The following is a 17,019-nucleotide window of genomic DNA, read 5'->3' as shown; positions in this document are numbered from 1 at the left end:
ATAATCCGATTCCTGAGCAAAAAAAAATCCTCTCACAGTTCAGCATGTTTTGAGAGAGTGATTTTCTAGTACATGTAAAGACTCACTCCTTTTTTTCCCTTTATTTTATTTATCTATTTAGTTTTTATGAAGCATGCCTAGGCTCTTCTTCACATATTCACGCGTCTGACAGCTAAAATATTAACGTTACAGTGGCTTATGAACACCTTAAGGTTCAGACAAGACTAATTCAGCTCATTTACCTCAACAAAATCGGTCTGCCAACCAGGTAAAATAAAAAGTAGAAGGACCTTATCATTTTTATTTAAGTGAATGGTGATGATTACCTGTTAATCATGTACATATATGAACGAGAGAAACCAGTGAGGGAATAATTTGGTTTTCATAAAGTACCGTACTCTATTTTTTCATTCTCGTTTCCTTCGGTAATCTTGGAATTTGTAAAGAATGTATTAGCCCTACTTAAAGACGAACCGGCATGTCTTCTAGATTATGCACAGGCTGTACCCAAAGAGTGAAAGACTGACGAGGAGAGTGTACGTGAGTGAGGTGGAGGGGGGGAAAGGGAGGGAGAGGCTAAGGATGAGATAGAGGGATGGAGTGGAGAGGTATATGAGTGAGGGGTGTGTGAGCTGGGAGCAGGACAGTGAAATGGCGGGGGACAGGGCGACATGGAGGCGATTTGTATGTGGCCACCCCTTACGGGATTAAAGAGTCTGGCGATAGATAGATGGATAGTTAGATAAACCCAAAGGCAAATCTTAATGGCCAACTACCCTGAATAATGAAACTACAAAAATAACACTGATACTCGTGCAGGTAGGAGTGTACAGGTGTGGCCACGAATGTCGCTGCACTTTTTAGTCAAGCATTATTTAAACTCTTACACATTGTTCTGAAAAATTTGCTGGATTCCCAATATTGCCCCACAGGGTCTCAGAAGTTAGTGTTCACTGTCCCATTAGTTATCGTAATGAAGAGGACTGATAGGTGTCTGAAAATCAACACAGCAGGAGTAAACACATTCGGTGCAGCGATGTTGGTTTAAATTTGCAGCTCGTTTAACCTCAAGTAAACAGAATACTCCAATGAAACCTAAATAAACAGCTAAATTTGACACTGTGGTACGCTGTATGTAATTAAAAAAAGGAAATAAATAAATAAAGGTAGATTTTTGACTACGTAACTCTGGGTGAGGGAGACTTCAGAATATACGGAATTAGAGGCTTGAGGAAATACGGAGTTAGAGCTTCGACCACCAGACCAAGAGCACCAAGAGTTAGTCCCAAGAGCAGGATGATGAAGGGTCCCTGGAGATGCGTGAGGTTGAGAGCTTTGGCCGCGTTGACTCTCCCCTTCTCACCTTCCCCTACCACCACCGAGGTATTGTCTTGTTCTTCCGACCCTTCTTGCTTGTGCTGTCGCCTCCTGTTCTTCATCCGGGCTGTTCTTTTCATGCCGGCCAACCATTTGTCATAGAGGTCAGCCTGGTGTAAAGAAACTGCTTTGAAATCTATCTTCATCATTATTACGTCACCATTATTATCAAAATCATCATCATCATCATCATCATTATCAGTATCATCCTTAACCTCTTTCCTGCCCATAAATGGCATGAGGTAGGTTCCCGAAGCAAGGAGGAAGTAGGAAATTAAGAAAGCTATTAAGAAAGCTATTTAGAAAGCTATTTAGAAAGCTATTAGAGAAGCCATTAAGAGACCTATTAAGGAAGTTATTAAGAAAGTTATTAAGAAAGTTATTAAGAAAGTTATTAAGAAAGTTATTAAGAAAGTTATTAAGAAAGTTATTAAGAAAGTTATTAAGAAAGTTATTAAGAAAGCTATTAAGAAAGCTATTAAGAAAGCTATTAAGAAAGTTATTAAGAAAGTTATTAAGAAAGTTATTAAGAAAGCTATTGAGAAAGCTAATGAGAGAGCTGACAGTCAATCAACACCTTAAACTCCCTCGGTACTGTCTCGGCCTCGACTTAACCCTCTTACCAATTACTTCTTAAGGTGAGAGGGACCAGGAAACAGGATCAGGAAGGTGGAAAAGTTTGAAGTATTATTAACAGTGCCTATCAAAAATGTTCCACTCAACCCTTCATCCATCATTCATCCCTTCGAAATTCTTAGCTTCATGTTACCTATACTGAGTTTGAAGTGAGAATTATACATGAAATGGTGAGGAACTTTCAATCCGCAAATTTAATACTAAGAGCTCTCTATGTACAAGGTATGGACTCCAGGAAAATCGATGTGGGGACTTAACTCAAGCGGCAACTCGAGTCCCAACTCAAGCGCCAACTCGAGTCCCAACTCAAGCGCCAACTCGAGTCCCAACTCAAGCGCCAACTCGAGTCCCAACTCAGGCGCCAACTCGAGTCCCAACTCAGGCGCCAACTCGAGTCCCAACTCAGGCGCCAACTCGAGTCCCAACTCAGGCGCCAACTCGAGTCCCAACTCAGGCGCCAACTCGAGTCCCAACTCAGGCGCCAACTCGAGTCCCAACTCAGGCGCCAACTCGAGTCCCAACTCAGGCGCCAACTCGAGTCCCAACTCAGGCGCCAACTCGAGTCCCAACTCAGGCGCCAACTCGAGTCCCAACTCAGGCGCCAACTCGAGTCCCAACTCAGGCGCCAACTCGAGTCCCAACTCAGGCGCCAACTCGAGTCCCAACTCAGGCGCCAACTCGAGTCCCAACTCAGGCGCCAACTCGAGTCCCAACTCAGGCGCCAACTCGAGTCCCAACTCAGGCGCCAACTCGAGTCCCAACTCAGGCGCCAACTCGAGTCCCAACTCAGGCGCCAACTCGAGTCCCAACTCAGGCGCCAACTCGAGTCCCAACTCAGGCGCCAACTCGAGTCCCAACTCAGGCGCCAACTCGAGTCCCAACTCAGGCGCCAACTCGAGTCCCAACTCAGGCGCCAACTCGAGTCCCAACTCAGGCGCCAACTCGAGTCCCAACTCAGGCGCCAACTCGAGTCCCAACTCAGGCGCCAACTCGAGTCCCAACTCAGGCGCCAACTCGAGTCCCAACTCAGGCGCCAACTCGAGTCCCAACTCAGGCGCCAACTCGAGTCCCAACTCAGGCGCCAACTCGAGTCCCAACTCAGGCGCCAACTCGAGTCCCAACTCAGGCGCCAACTCGAGTCCCAACTCAGGCGCCAACTCGAGTCCCAACTCAGGCGCCAACTCGAGTCCCAACTCAGGCGCCAACGTAAGTCCCAACTCAGGCGCCAACGTAAGTCCCAACTCAGGCGCCAACGTAAGTCCCAACTCAGGCGCCAACGTAAGTCCCAACTCAGGCGCCAACGTAAGTCCCAACTCAGGCGCCAACGTAAGTCCCAACTCAGGCGCCAACGTAAGTCCCAACTCAGGCGCCAACGTAAGTCCCAACTCAGGCGCCAACGTAAGTCCCAACTCAGGCGCCAACGTAAGTCCCAACTCAGGCGCCAACGTAAGTCCCAACTCAGGCGCCAACGTAAGTCCCAACTCAGGCGCCAACGTAAGTCCCAACTCAGGCGCCAACGTAAGTCCCAACTCAGGCGCCAACGTAAGTCCCAACTCAGGCGCCAACGTAAGTCCCAACTCAGGCGCCAACGTAAGTCCCAACTCAGGCGCCAACGTAAGTCCCAACTCAGGCGCCAACGTAAGTCCCAACTCAGGCGCCAACGTAAGTCCCAACCCAAGCACCATCTTAAGTCCCACCTCGAGCACCAAGTTAAGTCCCACCTCGAGCACCAAGTTAAGTCCCACCTCGAGCATCAAGTTAAGTCCCACCTCGAGCATCAAGTTAAGTCCCACCTCGAGCATCAAGTTAAGTCCCACCTCGAGCATCAAGTTAAGTCCCACCTCGAGCATCAAGTTAAGTCCCACCTCGAGCATCAAGTTAAGTCCCACCTCGAGCATCAAGTTAAGTCCCACCTCGAGCATCAAGTTAAGTCCCACCTCGAGCATCAAGTTAAGTCCCACCTCGAGCATCAAGTTAAGTCCCACCTCGAGCATCAAGTTAAGTCCCACCTCGAGCATCAAGTTAAGTCCCACCTCGAGCATCAAGTTAAGTCCCACCTCGAGCATCAAGTTAAGTCCCACCTCGAGCATCAAGTTAAGTCCCACCTCGAGCATCAAGTTAAGTCCCACCTCGAGCATCAAGTTAAGTCCCACCTCGAGCATCAAGTTAAGTCCCACCTCGAGCATCAAGTTAAGTCCCACCTCGAGCATCAAGTTAAGTCCCACCTCGAGCATCAAGTTAAGTCCCACCTCGAGCATCAAGTTAAGTCCCACCTCGAGCATCAAGTTAAGTCCCACCTCGAGCATCAAGTTAAGTCCCACCTCGAGCATCAAGTTAAGTCCCACCTCGAGCATCAAGTTAAGTCCCACCTCGAGCATCAAGTTAAGTCCCACCTCGAGCATCAAGTTAAGTCCCACCTCGAGCATCAAGTTAAGTCCCACCTCGAGCATCAAGTTAAGTCCCACCTCGAGCATCAAGTTAAGTCCCACCTCGAGCATCAAGTTAAGTCCCACCTCGAGCATCAAGTTAAGTCCCACCTCGAGCATCAAGTTAAGTCCCACCTCGAGCATCAAGTTAAGTCCCACCTCGAGCATCAAGTTAAGTCCCACCTCGAGCATCAAGTTAAGTCCCACCTCGAGCATCAAGTTAAGTCCCACCTCGAGCATCAAGTTAAGTCCCACCTCGAGCATCAAGTTAAGTCCCACCTCGAGCATCAAGTTAAGTCCCACCTCGAGCATCAAGTTAAGTCCCACCTCGAGCATCAAGTTAAGTCCCACCTCGAGCATCAAGTTAAGTCCCACCTCGAGCATCAAGTTAAGTCCCACCTCGAGCACCAAGTTAAGTCCCACCTCGAGCACCAAGTTAAGTCCCACCTCGAGCACCAAGTTAAGTCCCACCTCGAGCACCAAGTTAAGTCCCACCTCGAGCACCAAGTTAAGTCCCACCTCGAGCACCAAGTTAAGTCCCACCTCGAGCACCAAGTTAAGTCCCACCTCGAGCACCAAGTTAAGTCCCACCTCGAGCACCAAGTTAAGTCCCACCTCGAGCACCAAGTTAAGTCCCACCTCGAGCATCAAGTTAAGTCCCACCTCGAGCATCAAGTTAAGTCCCACCTCGAGCATCAAGTTAAGTCCCACCTCGAGCATCAAGTTAAGTCCCACCTCGAGCATCAAGTTAAGTCCCACCTCGAGCATCAAGTTAAGTCCCACCTCGAGCATCAAGTTAAGTCCCACCTCGAGCATCAAGTTAAGTCCCACCTCGAGCATCAAGTTAAGTCCCACCTCGAGCATCAAGTTAAGTCCCACCTCGAGCATCAAGTTAAGTCCCACCTCGAGCATCAAGTTAAGTCCCACCTCGAGCATCAAGTTAAGTCCCACCTCGAGCATCAAGTTAAGTCCCACCTCGAGCATCAAGTTAAGTCCCACCTCGAGCATCAAGTTAAGTCCCACCTCGAGCATCAAGTTAAGTCCCACCTCGAGCATCAAGTTAAGTCCCACCTCGAGCATCAAGTTAAGTCCCACCTCGAGCATCAAGTTAAGTCCCACCTCGAGCATCAAGTTAAGTCCCACCTCGAGCATCAAGTTAAGTCCCACCTCGAGCATCAAGTTAAGTCCCACCTCGAGCATCAAGTTAAGTCCCACCTCGAGCATCAAGTTAAGTCCCACCTCGAGCATCAAGTTAAGTGCCACCTCGAGCATCAAGTTAAGTGCCACCTCGAGCATCAAGTTAAGTGCCAACTCGAGCATCAAGTTAAGTGCCAACTCGAGCATCAAGTTAAGTGCCAACTCGAGCATCAAGTTAAGTGCCAACTCGAGCATCAAGTTAAGTGCCAACTCGAGCATCAAGTTAAGTGCCAACTCGAGCATCAAGTTAAGTGCCAACTCAGGCGCCAACTTAAGTCCCAAGTCGAGCATCAACTTAAGTCGCAATTCGAGCACCAACTTAAGTCACAGCTCAAGTGACAACGCCAACTCATGAGTTAACTTCCAAGTCAAGCGCTAACTTATGTTGCAACTCAAGCGCCAACATTAACCTAAACTCAAGCAAAAGCTTAAGAGCCAACTTTGGTCCGAAATCATACGCCAGCTTAGGTCCCAACTCGAGCAACAACCTAAGTCCCAACTCAAGCGCCAACGTAAGTACCAAGTCAAGTGCCAACCTCAGTCCCTACACAAGAACATACTTAAGTCCCAACTCAGGTGCCAACTTAAGTCCCAACTCAAGCACCAACCTAAGTCGGAACTCAAGCTCAAACTTCAGTCCCAACTCAGGTGAGAACATGCAAATTCAAGTGCCAGCTTAGGTCCCAGCTCAGGCCTCAACATAAGACCCAACACAAGCGTTAACTTAAGCCTCAACTCAAGTGCCTGCTTAAGTCCCAGCTCAAGCACCAACTGAAGTTCAAACTCAACCGCCATATTAAGTCCAAACTAAGAGCCAACTTAAGTCCTAACTCAAGAACCATCTTAAGTCCCAACTCAAGTGCCAACTTAAGTCACAACTCAAGCACCAACTTGAGTCACAGCTCAAGTGACATCGTAAGTGCCAACTCATGAGTGAACTTAACTTCCAACTCAAACGCTAACTTTTGTTGCAACTCAAGCGCCAACATTAATCCAAACTCAAGTGAAAGCTTAAGTGCCAACAAATCAAACGCCAACTTAGGTCCCAACTCGAGCGCCAACCTAAGTCCCAACTCAAGCGCCAACCTCAGTCCCTACACAAGAACAAGCTTAAGTCCCAACTCAAGTGCCAAGTTAAATCCCAACTTAAGCGCCAACTTAAGTCCAAACTCAAGTACCAACGTAAGCTCCAACTCACGTGCCAACGTAAGTGCCACCTCAAGAGCGAGCTTAAGCGCAAGGAAAATTTATGTTGGAACTCAAGTGCCAACTCAAGTGCCAACTTAGGTCCGAACTCAAGTGCCAACTTAGGTACCAACTCAAGTGACAAGTTAACTGCCAACTCAAGTGCCAAATAAAGTGTCAACTCGAGTGCCAACTCGTGTCAAGCCCCAGCTCAAGTCCCAACTCATGTGTCAACTCAAGTCCCAAATCTAGTCCCAACTCCCTTGGTACTTGTTTTGTTTTCATTTAGGCCAAGGTGAAGGTAGGGGTACTATGTTTGGGTAATGGTTAAAGGCAAAGAGAAATGTGTTAAGGGAGAGAAAGGGAAAATTTAGGGGAGATATAAGGGCAGAGGGAGACTTGCTACGTAATGGGAAATATTTTAGGGGCAATAGAGGGAAATTTAGGGAAGTAGAGAAGTGTCGTAGGGGAAATCCTGAGAAGTATTATAGATATTTAAGAATTTAGGGAGAAAATAGTAAGGCCTCAAATGCAAACTAAATCGTCAAGGAAGAGGTGCTAGGGAGGTCTCTCTCTCTCTCTCTCTCTCTCTCTTATTCACACACACACACACACACACACACACACACACACACACACACACGTAGAGCAATACCCACCCTATAAGACTTATATCACATCACGTACTTGAAACAGAGAGCAATTGGATTTTACAACTTTGTCTCCTGTGTACCTATTTGTCAGGAAGAGAGAAAAGAATAGGGGTTGGGTTTTGAGAGAGAGAGAGAGAGAGAGAGAGAGAGAGAGAGAGAGAGAGAGAGAGAGAGAGAGAGAGAGAGCACCACCATGCATTGATAATTTATTACAAAATCATCTCACCCGCCCATCTTCCCATTTTATATAAAGTCACCCTCTTTGTATAAATAATTATTTTTTATGATCTGCATTACTTCCTAGTTACCATCTTATATATATATATATAAAAAAATGTAATGTTTATGTAATTGTCTTCGGGTCATGGAGGGCTGTTAGTCTCGGCTGTCTTTTGCTATCGTCTGCTGGTTAGAGGTAAATGAAAAGAGCTCTGTAATAACGATGCTGTAATGGTCTCAGCCCACGTGGATATGAAGACATGGACCATCATATCAGCGAGATTTGAGGACATACGAGTGCATAATTAGCTCGTAGTCTCGTTAAGGAAGCTCCCTAACACCTCCTCCTAACAGATTTATTTTTGCATATGGGTCGTTAGTATCTTTTTGTAAGTTATCTATGCAGAGTATGGCAATATTGGTTGGATTTATATAACACAGAACAGGACAGTATGGTGTACTAAGCAAAATAATTCGCTTAGGAAGAGTTATTAGGAACCATCATTAACAGGTTGGATACAGGCCTGGATTCCCCCTTAACCTGTTCAGATCCTACCTTCTTCACCTGTCTTCATCGTGGGAAATGTCTACGTACTGATCACACAACCCTGGTGACACTACAAAGGCTTCTCGAAACATTCTTTTGAAGATATACCAGAAGCCAGCGTTTGTTGGCCTTCATATATACCAGTATCTGTCTTATACCACGGCAAACCTGCGTCTGTTTTATCACACAACCTTGGCATAACACCGGGCGACGAGAAGCTTAGCAAAGAGAGCTTAAGCAGGACTAGCGAAGCTCAAAAGTAGCATACACAGACCCTGGAGCTGGGTTAATCTGAGGCCCTTCCAAACTCCTTTCAGTGAAGCTTTTCGAATCTTCTCCATTATTATTATCTTTTTTTTTTTTTATTTACCGTATCACAAGTATCTCCACTCATCACAGGACTTTGAGAAAGTTGTGAATGTGACAATAAATTCACTCCATGTAGTTCTGAAGAAATATATCAAGCATAAAGTCTATGTTTTTATCACGTATATATACGTCTCTATACAATAACAAATATCTATCCTCTAACTGTCTTTTTATCACTCTTTATCACCCAGCCTTGCCAAAATACCGAGCTACGAGAAGTTCAGTAGTAAGAGCATAAGTAGCACAGATGAAGCCCACGAGGAGCAGCATAAATAGCCCCTGGAGCTGTGTTAGTGTCAGGGCCTTGGAAATCCCTCTGGACCGGCTCTCCTCCCGCTCCTGTCGCGTCTCCGGTACCTGTCGCTGCCGTCGCCTCAGACTCCTCCGCGTGGTGTCCGTCAGCGTGTCGTCCACCCATTTCTCGTACAGCCCAGCCTGCGGGTCCAAAAATGATCAAGAAAATAATAAATAAATTTAAAAAATAAATAATAAAATAGAGGCTTAATTGCACTCTATCTGCAATGCCTTCTTCACTACAGCTGACAGAGAAGGGGAGAATTTTTGCTCGCCATCGTACGTACCTCAAGCACAGCCATTATCCACCGGTCCAGTTGGTCCTTGTAGGGTGCGTCGTGAGGGATGGGCCAGCCAGAGGGTCCAGGGAAAATGGACTCGCGACTCAGGTACAGGCGACTCCTTCCGTCTTCCTCCGTGAAGTACTCAGCCATTGTTTGTTGGAGGTAGCGACGCCCTCCAAGATGCGCCTGCCTACTCGGGGAAATTTTATCGAAACGTGAGGTGAAATCCTGTATAAACGTTGCTATAAATGATCTCTCCTTATCCCAGACCATGAAGATTTATACATAATCTCCATGAAATAGCTTTCTTTAACCTTAGTCCTTAATCCCCTGAACAAAACAAAGACATTATAACGTTGCCAGAACGTATTGAGTCCACCATTACTTGAGACTTTAAAAAATGCTGTCTGGACTTACTTTTTCTCGATTGCCTCGCTGAGTCCTTGCTGAACATCAATGCCCACAGCCATCAGTGCAGCCAGCTCTCTGAACAACTCTGATTTTGACTGATGGTAAAAACTTTGAAACTGGTCCCCGTAGGATGGAATGGTGATCCTTCAGAAAGAGAGTAATATAAGTACACACACACACACACACACACACACACACACACACACACACACACACACACAGACACACACAGACACACACAGACACACACAGACACACACAGACACACACAGACACACACAGACACACACAGACACACACAGACACACACAGACACACACAGACACACACAGACACACACAGACACACACAGACACACACAGACACACACACACACACACACACACACACACACACAGCGCAGGTGAACGATAAGAAACTAAACGCAGGTATCCTATGAACTTAGAAATATATCTGGAAGACCGACAAGGAAGGACATGTGCTTTTGGGGGGTACAGGTAGTCAGTTAAGGAAGACTTTGCTAATGAGTTGTAGGTTTATCGCGAGAGCCAGGTTGAAAGAAAAGAAGAAAGAGTCAGGTGATATTCTGCAAAACGCACCTGTCCCAATACAAAAGTGTCTACAAATATAATGATAAAACTCGTGACGATAAGGAGGCAGTAACAAAACACGGAAAGCGTACTTCTCCCTAAATGGATGGAGAACTGATGATAGTGAAAGATGTAGCTTTCTTTTCACTAGTTCACAGGATCCATCTTCTAACCTTCTATCCTGAAGGCTTTTTCTGCGTTTCATTACTACTGAGAATTTATTGTAATTTCCTAAACACTTTCTCTGTACACCAGACCACGTGTACATTACGCAAAGCACAATCTTCCTTAGTTTGGAACAGTGGGTTTGAACTCGTTACCCGTCCCCAGGGAAGAGGATCACAGACTTCGCCATCGTTGGCTCCTTCTTGGTGCTGATGATAAAAGATGTTCCGGTTCATTGTCGGACTCACCTGCTAGAATTCTTCATCCTAAATATCAGTTCTAAATGTTAACTCTTCTCACCTATCAACTGAAGTGACCAGCTGCTGAAGATTCTCGGCGCGGGGTGGGTACTTGGGAATAGTGAGAGAGGCGGTGAGGTTGCCGCGGTAGGCTGAGGCCAGGATGATGGCGAACACAAGCCAGGTGGTCACCAGGATGCGGGTGGAGGTGGTGGTGGGCAGCAGTGGCGGGAGACTCTGCCCCAGCAGCATCCCTGTCACATCTTGAACCACTATAGCCACACCTGCACCCCTGCCAGTGTACTCCTGCAGCATCACACGGCTCACCTGTACACACACACAACACTGTGAGGTACTTCCAGTTCTTCATTAGGGAAGCTTAACCAGACAACAGTAGGATCCCCTGCAGGTGTTACTTACCGTGTAAAGTATTAGCGGTACTACAGCCAGACTGATCACCACAGCCAACCACACACCGTCAGTCAGAGGGCGGTAAAGACTGAGCCACTGAGACTCCAGACCCGGCTTGGCCATGGCGAATGAGAAGTAGGCAAACTCGTAGGTGTAGGTGAAGTCATATTTCTCTTTCCTCACGATCATCAGGATGTGGTATATCGGGCACAGGAGGGACACTCGCTCCTGTACCAGTTCCGTAACCTGTTGAAAAGGTATTTTTGTAAAGGAGGAAAGCTGAATCGATAGTTTTTGAGACAGGTCACCCCTCATCCAAGTAAAATTGCCTGGGAGGAGTAAGGATATGGAAGAGTCACAAGCAGTCCTCAGTGCTTTACTGCCATCAACTGTTCCAATTACTTCTAGTAGTTTACTGTCTTAATTCACACAATCTTCAGTAATCCATAGACTTCCAATACTCCACTGCCCTTTTGAGACATAACTAACCTTCAGTAGCCAATCTCCAGTGCTGTACCACTCTGTTAAATCTCCAGTGCTCTCCTACTCTGTTAAATCTCCAGTGCTCTCCCACTCTATCGATCTCCGGTGCTCTCCTACCCTCCATGCTTCAATACCGCCCACTACTCCACCCACCTCTGCCCAAGATGCTGCCGGTACAATGCGGAATGTGAAGTTCAGCGCTCTGGCGACATACAACAACATCTGGAAGTCTGAGCCCGTGTATCTTGTGACCGACCCGACCTTCTCTTCACCCCAGAACGGCAGGAACGGCATGGCGGTTACGTTTATCGTCGACCCGTGGAAACTGAGAATTTATAAGGCAAGATCCCTTCGATTAATGGCTATCAACGACACGAGGGATACCAAGACAGACATTTCATTCCTCCTAAGTTCCACTGTTCTCCATGCTACTCGCAACTAGTGAATTTACAATCTAGAGTCCTATGGCAGTTCTGGGTGTCGAGATTGGCCAACTTACTTTATGAATTTGTGAGGAAAGAATGTTTGTCGAGGTGTGAGCTGTAGGCCCTGCGACGAGGTCCAAGAAGCTATAGCCACTGTCTGGGGTCCGCTGGCAGTGTATGGCAACTGCACATACACCACACCCCTGCACCAAAAACATCCAGCTTTCAATATACACCCACGATAGTACACCATACATTTGCACCAACAACATGTACCTTGAAATGCGCTGCCAAATAAAGCATACTATACACCATACACCTGCACCAACAAGTGTGCACTGATAATAATGCATGCGATGATTATGAGCACTGTACGGTATAGGATAGAAAAACAGTCACAAAAGTTCTAGAAATTAATTGAATCAGGGCAGGTTAACTGATCTTCACTCAATGACCCCTGGAGGCCCCAGTGTAATGTCAGTTGTAACCAAACATGTAAAGTACCGAAATTACTGTGAATGTTGTACCTGATTGAAGGTTGGAGGTGCTGGATGTTGAGTATGGCGAAGTTCATCATGGTGAATGTCCAGTGTCGAGGTATGAGGGAGATGAGGTGGTGGAGGGGTAGGTGGGTGACCACCAGCAGCCTGGTGGACCACACCAGCAGGCGGCCCCTGAGGGACCACTCGGCCAAGGTGGCCAGGAAGGTCGGGTCCTCACTCACCGCCACCACCACCGTGCACCAAGACAGCACACGCACCTGTCCACAATAACACTCGTTTTAACTGAGGACATTAGGATGGAAAGGAAGATTGGAACTGTATTTTAATATATTGGGTGGGAGAGGAGAAAACTGTATCATGTACCAGATCGAACAGAGACTTTCAGATCCCAGTAATTAACCATGCCACCCACTCTGACTACGACTGCATGAAAGCGAAGGGTAACTCTGCCCAATTAGGTGGATGACTCTTGGAGGTACCATTCCACAGCCCACATCTCTCGGGTTGAAATGGGAGGTATGATGCACAGAACTGGAAGCATGAAGCTGCAAAGCTAGACAGTGGATAATGAAATAGGTTATTGGAGGTAGAGGTCAATGGCCGCCTAGGTCAATGTGAAACTGTGAATAAAGATGTGAGTTTTGTGAACACTGTATGTCACAACATGATACAGAATGACTGAAAAAGAAGTGGGTGTCACAATGTGCTCGAACAATAATAGTCCAAATGCGAAGGAGAATCTAAAGGGTGATTTGAATGCAAAGGTAGGTAGTGAGAACATGGAGTGGGTCTTGGGCAGTTTTGGAGTGTTTTGGAATGCTTTGATGGACATTTGCACAGGAAGAGCTCTGGCTGTATGCAAATTCGTTCTTTCAGCGCAGACTGATACGCAGGTATATCTGGAGGGTGGAAATAATACTGCAACGTAGACTTGGAGTAGAGGGCAATGAATAACCTAGTCTGTATGGATACGCGATGGAAAGAGAGGTTCCAGATGCAATAGCAGTTAGTAAGATGGGGAGTGGAGCTAAATTCAAACATCTAGTGAGAAAAAAAAATGAATTCAAGGAGTCAAAGAGGTAGTGACAATAAATCAGTAAAACACGTGGTTGAAGAAATAAAGTTACCTACCTGTCGAGCGAGAGCGAGTGCCTGTGAGAGGAGGAGCAGGGTGGTGGTGGTGTTGGTGTGGCTGTATCTGTCTGCCTCTAGAACGGTTGCCGCCCTTAGTCCCCTCCCCACCATCTGTCAAGCATCAGTGAAATAAAAGACCCACGTTCCCATTACCCTAGGACGCTTCGCAACACCCATTCCTTAGCGATTTATTCTGCAGCGATCATAATAGTCACCTGCATGCTATTTAAGTCACACTAATAATGAAATGGCTGACATCAGTAACACACAGGAGACTAGTAAAATTGTAAAATGTAACTTATGTCACTGAGGAAGATGTTAAAAAAATGGGTAAGGTACTCGTATTTATAAATCTAAGGTAGGCTACAGCATTTTTCTTTTTCAGGGATTAGTTAGTTTGTATTTGCTCCGTTCCTGAAGAGAGGTTAAAAGAAAATTCAAAAGGTCACCCAACGCCACCACATCACATGAACGAAATAACTAATGCACTTCAACATTTTTCGTCGCATCTCTGAAAGTCGACTGAAATTTGAGGCAACCTTCTTTACTATACCAGTTTTGGGGAGTTCATAGAGTTTATAATGTGGCTTTTGAGTCCAGCTGTTTAGGAAGGGGTTCAGACTGACGCATGATTCGAGAAAATGGGCAAGCTTTGTGTCGGTCACTGCTGAATATTTGAAGTGACGACGGATGTTCAGGCTTGGGAGTTGGTAGAAGCATCTGAGAAGGAATGTGACTCTCATACACGAACGTCTCATTCACTTGCACAATAGGCTGCTCATTTTAGGCTCATTTTATCAACTTATTAAATACTGGAAGAAGAAGGGAAGAGTGTGGAGACGGGACAGACTATATAACAGGAAGAGGGAAGGCAAAACATCACTGGAAGATCCGAACTTTCAACAAGATGCCGAAGTTTCAAATGCTGTCGCGATACGAGGAGCTCAAGCCAGGCCTTGTTCTCACTGAAGCGGAATATGACAACCTGATACAAAATTTCACTCTTACTGGTTGTCATATAAATTAAAAAAAAGAACTCCCTGCTTTATTCGTCCACATTCCAGGTACCTGTTTCTCACCGGCCCAACATAGCCTACCTGACAGTGAGAAATGACGTGCCCAGAATGTTACTCGTTGAAACGGGGTGTTCTTCCTCGCCTAGAAACTTTGAATGCAGTACTGAGGATGAGGGCTGATCTTACCTGAGAGGTGGCATGCGATGTTGTGGTGTGGTCAGTGAGGATGATGAGGGAACAGGAAGGTGACGTCAGCTCCAACACTGCATTCACGGCTCCACTCACACTCCACAGCCCCTCACCACCAATACCTGCTGATATTCCACGTTTACTACGATGATGCCCTTATTATTATTATTATTATTATTATTATTATTATTATTATTGTGCAAGGAAAAAGGAACCAAAGGCCAGAAGCCCACAAGACTGTTCCCTCCAAGAAAAAACAAAGACAAGATAACAGGAAGCCAAATTCAAGATCCGTTCATTACAGATAGTATTCAGTTTAAGGGGGAACTATGGTACTGCTCACCACTTGAATCCATTTCCATTAACCCTTTCAGTCCAGATACATCCCCCACCCCAGATAACATAAATCAACTCTGGGAAGACCCTCTGTCAGCAAAGAGGTTAAAGAAGATATCCAACTCTTCCAGCTGAAAAATCTTGATAATGTAATTCATCTCTTATTTGTTTGAAAGCAAGGAGAAAGTAGCAAAGACGTCGCATGATTGATGGGAGTAGGGCTTATCTTTGACTTACTTCTGTTAGTGACGATGACCCAACCCCCAACACCCCCCACGGCCACCACACTCAGCCACACCGCCAGCCGCACCAGCCTCATCATCATTATCATCATCATCAGGTCGACTCATCAACTGCAATTAAGAAGATGAAGGCTTAGATTCCCCCACTGCGTTCACACTCATCCACATCATCCACATCATCATCATCATCAGGAGGTCGACTCATCAACTACAATTAAGATGATGAAGGCTTATATTCCCCCACTGCCACCACATTCACCCACACCGTCATCATCATCATCAGGTCGTTCATTTTCTAGTGATTGTGAAGAGTGACCTAAACTGACATTAATATATCTGGGCAGTTTAATGGACAGCTTTAGTATCCATTCAAGGTCACGTCAGGTCAGCTCGGATCCATTTAAGGTCACTGAGAACAGTTGAATATTTTCGCATTATTTTTTCTCCATTCAGGTCAACTCCGAACCATTTTAGGAATCACTGTTCATTTGAGCCATGTTCAGCCCAAAGTGAACTATTTAAGACTGGTTCAAGTAATTTCGCTCCTTTTGGGAATGATTAGATTGACTGATTTAGGTAACGCCTATAGATATGTCAAAAATCTGCCCTATATAATTTGATTTTGAAATATGAATGTTCAAATCTTCCACATCCTTACAGGTCCATTTAGGTCCATCAGAACGATCGAGGTCAGTGTAGAGAGTTTCAGTCCACGCCTTTGAAAGCTTGTTCCTAAAATCATATGTCTTCGAGCATTATATTTAATTTTCTCTTTCTTCCCTTTTTTTTTTTTTTAATGCTGATTCAAGTTTTTCAGGACTGGATGGGTAGAGATGAGAGAGTGGGATGTGCTGGAATGATGGTGTGGGGTGGAATGGTGTTTGGAATAAGTACACCCTGTAAATATGGAAACTGTAGATCGGCTGGTAGTTGAGACAGTCTTTTTTTTATATCGCATCAGACTGAAGAGGGTGGGATGGGTGGAGAGATGTGGGTGAAGAGGACTTTGATGGTGGGTGGCAGGGATGCATATGCTGTGAAGATGAATGTTGTAGGTAGGCCAATGAGATGCGAGCCAAAGGCGTGGAAGAACCTACTGAAGGAGTGCGTGTGACGTTTGGGATGGCGAAGATGGTGGTCTGCAGTGGGGCAGGGCGGGATTGAAACACCCTGCTCAGGAAGGCGTTGCTTGAGGGGTAGTGTTGGCAGGAGGAACAGATTTAATTCAGAAGTCTCTTGTCAGAACATCATCAATAACAACAAGGTAAGCAGGAGCCGCTCTAGCAGCCGATGCCTGGCTTATCATGACAAATAATAAGGCGTCACCGTAATGATATGGTTAGAAGAAATCCATCATCGCTCAGTAGTCCAGCATTGCCCTCAGCAGTTCAAAGGCTGTAGCAGAATGATACTGAAATACTTACGTCCTTGGAGCAGCTCAGCAACTGGATAATAGTGTCTAGAGATGTCTAATATATTCTATGTGTAATGATAATATGTTTCCCAGCACCCACAACCCGCGAACTGAGAGTGGACCAGCCCTGCCTCACCTGCCACAGTGGCCACTCCAAGAAGACTGCCACTGCATCATCCACCTCAGTCAGTTATATACTCCACCTCTCCTCCTGCCCTGCACACGTCCTCTCATTGGCCACACTGCCGCAAAAACGCATCACTGGCTCACACTG

The 17,019-nt window shown here is 46.1% G+C and overlaps 1 protein-coding gene across 1 annotated transcript; it reads right to left on the bottom strand.

Moving 5' to 3' along the window:
- Positions 1-6,269: 6,269 nt before the first annotated feature.
- Positions 6,270-15,408, bottom strand: LOC145416927 (ionotropic receptor 93a-like). The gene is made up of 12 exons (XM_080285784.1): positions 15,327-15,408; positions 14,751-14,875; positions 13,546-13,659; positions 12,439-12,671; positions 11,986-12,114; positions 11,640-11,811; positions 11,013-11,249; positions 10,654-10,919; positions 9,605-9,742; positions 9,191-9,377; positions 8,868-9,044; positions 6,270-6,407 (listed from the first exon to the last, which is right to left on the bottom strand). The coding sequence occupies exons 1-12, from the start codon at positions 15,406-15,408 to the stop codon at positions 6,270-6,272; spliced, it is 1,998 nt and encodes a 665-aa protein (XP_080141910.1).
- Between the last annotated feature and the right edge of the window lie 1,611 nt (positions 15,409-17,019).

This window comes from Coenobita brevimanus, chromosome 108 (assembly GCF_032717465.1).
Source record: "Coenobita brevimanus isolate Jiangsu-jjx chromosome 108, ASM3271746v2, whole genome shotgun sequence".
NCBI classification, from domain to species: Eukaryota; Metazoa; Arthropoda; class Malacostraca; order Decapoda; family Coenobitidae; genus Coenobita; species Coenobita brevimanus.
Note: the sequence above shows the minus strand (reverse complement) of the source record. Positions and strands in the feature narration are given on the sequence as shown.